The sequence below is a fragment of the Gobius niger genome (genome assembly GCF_951799975.1).
Source record: "Gobius niger genome assembly, chromosome: 4".
Classification (NCBI taxonomy): Eukaryota; Metazoa; Chordata; class Actinopteri; order Gobiiformes; family Gobiidae; genus Gobius; species Gobius niger.
The window spans coordinates 6,524,639-6,529,688 of NC_136855.1; the positions used below are offsets into that span (position 1 = coordinate 6,524,639).

The 5,050-nt window shown below is 45.0% G+C and overlaps 1 protein-coding gene across 1 annotated transcript; it reads left to right on the top strand.

The window, feature by feature from the left end:
* Positions 1–337: 337 nt before the first annotated feature.
* On the top strand, positions 338–4,736 carry LOC306962330 (beta-1,3-galactosyltransferase 5-like; the record flags this gene model as incomplete). The annotated part of the gene is made up of 2 exons (XM_079555449.1): positions 338–397; positions 3,576–4,736. 2 exons carry the CDS (start codon positions 338–340, stop codon positions 4,734–4,736), a joined length of 1,221 nt encoding a protein of 406 aa, XP_079411575.1.
* Between the last annotated feature and the right edge of the window lie 314 nt (positions 4,737–5,050).

Below are 5,050 nucleotides of genomic sequence, written 5' to 3' on the forward strand. Positions count from 1 at the left end.
TGCTGTTGCCTTGTCTTTAAAAACACAGAAAACAGACATCGTTATGTTCAAGTTACTAGAAGATTTAGCTGTTTGGCGTAGCACAAGCGTTTGAAACAGTAGCATTACCACAATATTCACGTAGGTTTACAAGTCACATGACCACCATAAACTTAAATGTACATGCGGAAAACAAACATGAAACCACGCTTTTAACAAAAGCACAACATGCAAAAAATTATGTACAACAAAACAAAAACAAATGGCAGGTCAGGAGAGGCTTTGGCCTACTATGAAATCAGGGCTACTGCTACACTGACAATTTAGCTTTAGCATTGCCTGACACAAACAGTAGGCTATGGAACACATGCCTGTGTTGGGAATCAATCCGGCCGACGACAACGCCAAATGTAGCAAGGCGAGCGGTTATGGCGAGTTAAAAACAATATCTCCGCCAAAATAAACAATTGTTAACATTAATATTGACAACGCCACCGGAGAGAAGGCTCCGGACCTTAAGGCACGCAGGTTCGTTTATGATAGACACAGGCAGAGTCCAAGCTTAGCAAAAATACATGTTTTTATTTACTATATATTTTGTCTGAATAAGTTACTTTGTTTCTCTTTCGTTGGTAAAACGTTCGGTTGATCCACAGGTTTACATTTGCACAGACATTACATACACTACCACAACCTGGCAGTATTAAAAACAACAAAAGCAAAGTCCGTGAGTGGAGCAGAGTAAACGCAGGTTAAAAGACAAGGCAACAACTTGGACAGCGCCGTCATCGCACCAGCGCGGGCCAGATCACCTGTAAATAATTAAAACCGTTAACATCTAGCCTTACTGGTGGAATATAGTGAAACTCTGCCCTAAACGTACCATCTAACGCAGGGCACAACACACGGGTGTGGGGCCATGACAGCAGACGCACACCATCCCTGCCCATGGAGCATCTGGGGGGGGCTACATCGTGGAACCGTTACCACGTGGAGCTAGACCACAAAACCTCCAGTTAGGGCCAGTAATTAGTTACATTAAATTCGAGAACCTAGAGCAAACGCTACCTGTCCTTCGGAAGAGCGAGGAACGCACTGACACCGGCGGGACCAGGAAGTGAGTGACGTCAGAGAACGAAGGAGTGAGTGCATTGCGCTTATATACCCGCGGCGCCACCAGCTGGCGGGAGGAGGTGCAACAGGCGCCATGCCACACCTGCCTCAAACTAATTCAATACAATAACCTCTTTTAAAACTAGTTCTTTAAATGATGGTCGTCGTAATTTCCTATGATTTCCAAATGATTTCCACGCATGTGTAATGGGACAACACAGTAGCAGTGTCTCTTTAGGAAGCCCCTTTTTGAAACGTACCCGGTGTTGGGCTGGGCGATTATAGAAAAATAATTGACTCGATTATTTTCCCCATATTGATTGATCTCGATTTTCGATTGGACGAGCAGAACAGGTGCTGCAGCCAAACTGAAAACTGCAGCTAACTCATCAGCAAAAACAAACTCCACACTTGTAGTGTCACAGTACGGCCTCCCCTTCACCTGGACAAGCAACGCACAAACATCAGCATAGGAGACGCAAAAAAGTGTAATGTTTGAAGAATGTCAGAGGCAGACAGCGTGTGTGTGGAGCCTCAAAAGAACACAACGTCACGGAGTGAAGCGCTAACAACTTAATATGTACATAAAGAAATGAGTAAAGTTACAGTGGTCCCTCGCAATAACGCGGTTCACCTTTCGCGGCCTTGCTGTTTTGCAGATGTATGAACGCCATATGCGCATTGTGTTCTGCGTCCTGAACCGCAAAAATAAACACCGCTAGCCTCGCCTTCTGAAGCCTGAATCTGCTGCGATAAAACGTTGGTCGTAGCGACGATTATCTCTTAGATTGAACAATCACACAGTGGAGACGAGAGCAGCTCACGATGTTTCCATCCCCACGTCTGTAATGTGAATCTAAAAATCTTATTACACAAAAAAAATCACAGTGAACGAGTGAGAAAAGAGTATAAAGTGTGTGGTGATGGGTTTTACAGCTTTAAAACATGTATAATAGTTATAGTATAATAGGATTTTGTTTATTGCGGGTTATTTTTAGAACGTCACCCCCGTGATAAACGAGGGAACACTGTATTAGTGAAAACGACGATCAAACTTACAATTCAGTTAGAAGTCCAGCTAATCCACCTGCTGCCTCAAAACAAATCCACATGGTCCAACTCTTCATCCCTGGGCGCGTCCTGGTCCTCTGTCAGCTCCACGCTTGTTTCTGTTTTGCCCTTTCAACGAGGTAGCGCAACTTTGTAGCTGATTTTACACCTAAAATCACCAGGTCCTCTCCTCTTTGTGCCGCATGTGCTGTCCTGTGCTTCCTGTTTGTTTGGCCTGAGTGTTTCCCTGGGATTGACCTGACAGGCGCTGCAGCATTGCGCCGTCCATATTTTTCTCTGGGTTTTGATACCGGTGCTACACAGAGGACACCGTTATTCACTCTTTCTCTCAGGCACTGCACTGTTGCACCCAATGTGACTCCTGTCCTATATTGGGATTCACAGCCAGCTAAACTCTTTCCTGCATTATCTCCTCCATGGAAACAGGCCGTGTCGTTTTGGACAGGATTTAATTGCAAAAAAGTGTGAAATTGAAAAAGTGCATTCAAAGATTTTTGTTCGCTGAGTAGTTCTAGTGTAAGAACTTATAGGACTCAGAATGGTCAATAAAACTAAGCAAACTTAACGAATAATGAAGTATACCTGTTTTAAATATCACATTAATCAACACACAGGGCTAAAAATGGGTGGATGGCTTCAGATGGCGCACGACACAACAGCATTGACATTGTTTACTTTCAGTGTGCTGGGGATCTCTGTTGCCACCTATGGGCTGAAACTAAATTACTCAAAACCTGACGCCCTCTGGAGGACTGGATGAACAAAAAACAAACTGTATCAACACAGACACTGTTCATTTTTACTACATATTTAGTTTTAGTTGACTTAGTTTTCGACGAAAATATCTGGACATTTTAGTCATAGTTTTAGTCTCATGAACAGCATTATAGTTTTATTCCAATTTTAGTCTGCAAGAATATTACTTTGACTGAAATTATATTATGACAAAATATTTTAGTTGACAAAGTTAACACTGGTGTCTGAGTCACGCTTAACTTACAGTGGCTAAATAAGCGGTTTGGTGCCTGTAAAAAGTGGGCTCCTGTAAATGCAGCTGATGTTTATGAACAACAGGGAGGAGATGGAGGTCCAGAGCTGCTACAACTGTAGATATATAGAGTGTTAAAGTATCGCCCCCCCCTTTAATTTTTTGACATTTTGCCACATTATGGTCCACAAACATAAATGTATATAATTGAAATTTTATGTGAAAGACGCACACTAAGTGACACACAATCGTCAAGGGAAATGTATACAGGATTTTGAACTTTTTTCTATAAATAAAAACTGAAAAGTGGGGTTTGCAAAAGTATCTGACCTAGCCTCGCGCCTCATAATGTCGCCGTATATACAAAAAGGGCTCGAATATGCTTCACTTGCAGATCTCTAATATTTACTGATTTCTCCTGCAGACGGTCCTCTTGCAGAGGGAGGATGGAGGGGTGGCAGCCACTAAGAAGCACCTTTCCTGTCGTCGACCCCTGTTGTTCCTGGTGTTTTTGTGCATCATTGCGACCTTGTACAGCCTCAGTTTGATCGAAACAACCGCACCCTGGAAGGCCCAACTGTGGTCTCACTATTTCAACAGCACTGTGGCCAAATCCGCGGACTGGCCCGTGTACCCCAAATCCGGGTACACAAAACTCGCACACAAAACTCCCGCTCAAAACTCCCACTCTCCGACTAACCAAAGCACTGCAACCAAGACAACTGAGGCTGAAACGCAGACCCCGCCTCCAGAGTACAAGTCCCCCGGGCCGTACTTAGTGGAGTATCCTTACAAGTACAGTTTTATCATCAACGAAGCGAAGAGATGTGAAGAAGTGAAGCCGTATTTGGTTTTGATGGTCCCCGTGGCTCCGCAAAACAAAGCGGACCGCCAGATCATCCGCGACACCTGGGGAGCGCAGAAAGTCGTGTTGGACAAGAAAGTAGCTCTGTTTTTCCTTTTGGGGCTCGGGAAGACGGACAAGAACGAGTTGTCGGAGGAGAGCAAACAATACGGGGACATAATTCAAGGCAATTTCGTGGATTGCTACAAAAACTTGACAATTAAAACGATGGTGATGCTGGAGTGGCTGGACGCGCACTGCCGCGGAGCAACGTACGCCATGAAAATAGACTCGGATATGTTTTTGAACTTACCCAAACTGATGGAAATGCTCCAGCACACGCCAACAACGAACTATCTGACGGGTCTGGTGGAGTGGGCGGCCCCGGTTCACCGATACACGAGCTCCAAGTGGTTCATCCCCATGGACGTGTTCAGCGGATCCAAGTACCCCCCGTATGTTCTAGGGCTGGGGTACGTCCTCTCCCTGGACTTACCTGGCAGGCTGGTGGAGGCGTCTCGGGGGGTGAAGGCCTTGTACATCGAAGACGTGTACCTGGGGATGTGCATGCAGCGTTTGGGCCTGCAGCCGACCGACCCGCCCTTTCCCGGAGCGTTTTACGTGTTCCCACCGAACTACAACAGATGTCTGTTCTCGAAAATGATCGCGACCACCCTCTACGAGCACATAAACCGGCGGCAGCTGTGGAGCGACTTCACCCGACCAGGGCCGTACTGTTGAAACAGGACTTGAAGGCGAGACACAGCAGATTTAACTCATCGATATGTCTGTTTGTCATCAGGCATTAAAACGAGAACTTCATATTTTCAAACATTTAACCTGTTTGCCCGCGGTTTTGTTATTTTAGTCTCAGATCTTAGATCTTGGCATTTGGTCACATTTGAGCCCCGCCCATTCTGAGTCTCTGTGATTTGATTGGCTTCAGAGATACACTGTAGGTCAGACACTTACACTTCGGCTGAAAGATTGTGATTAAATAAAAGATTTCATGTATTCCTTAGTAATATGTGTGAAAATACTGAATTTATGTGACT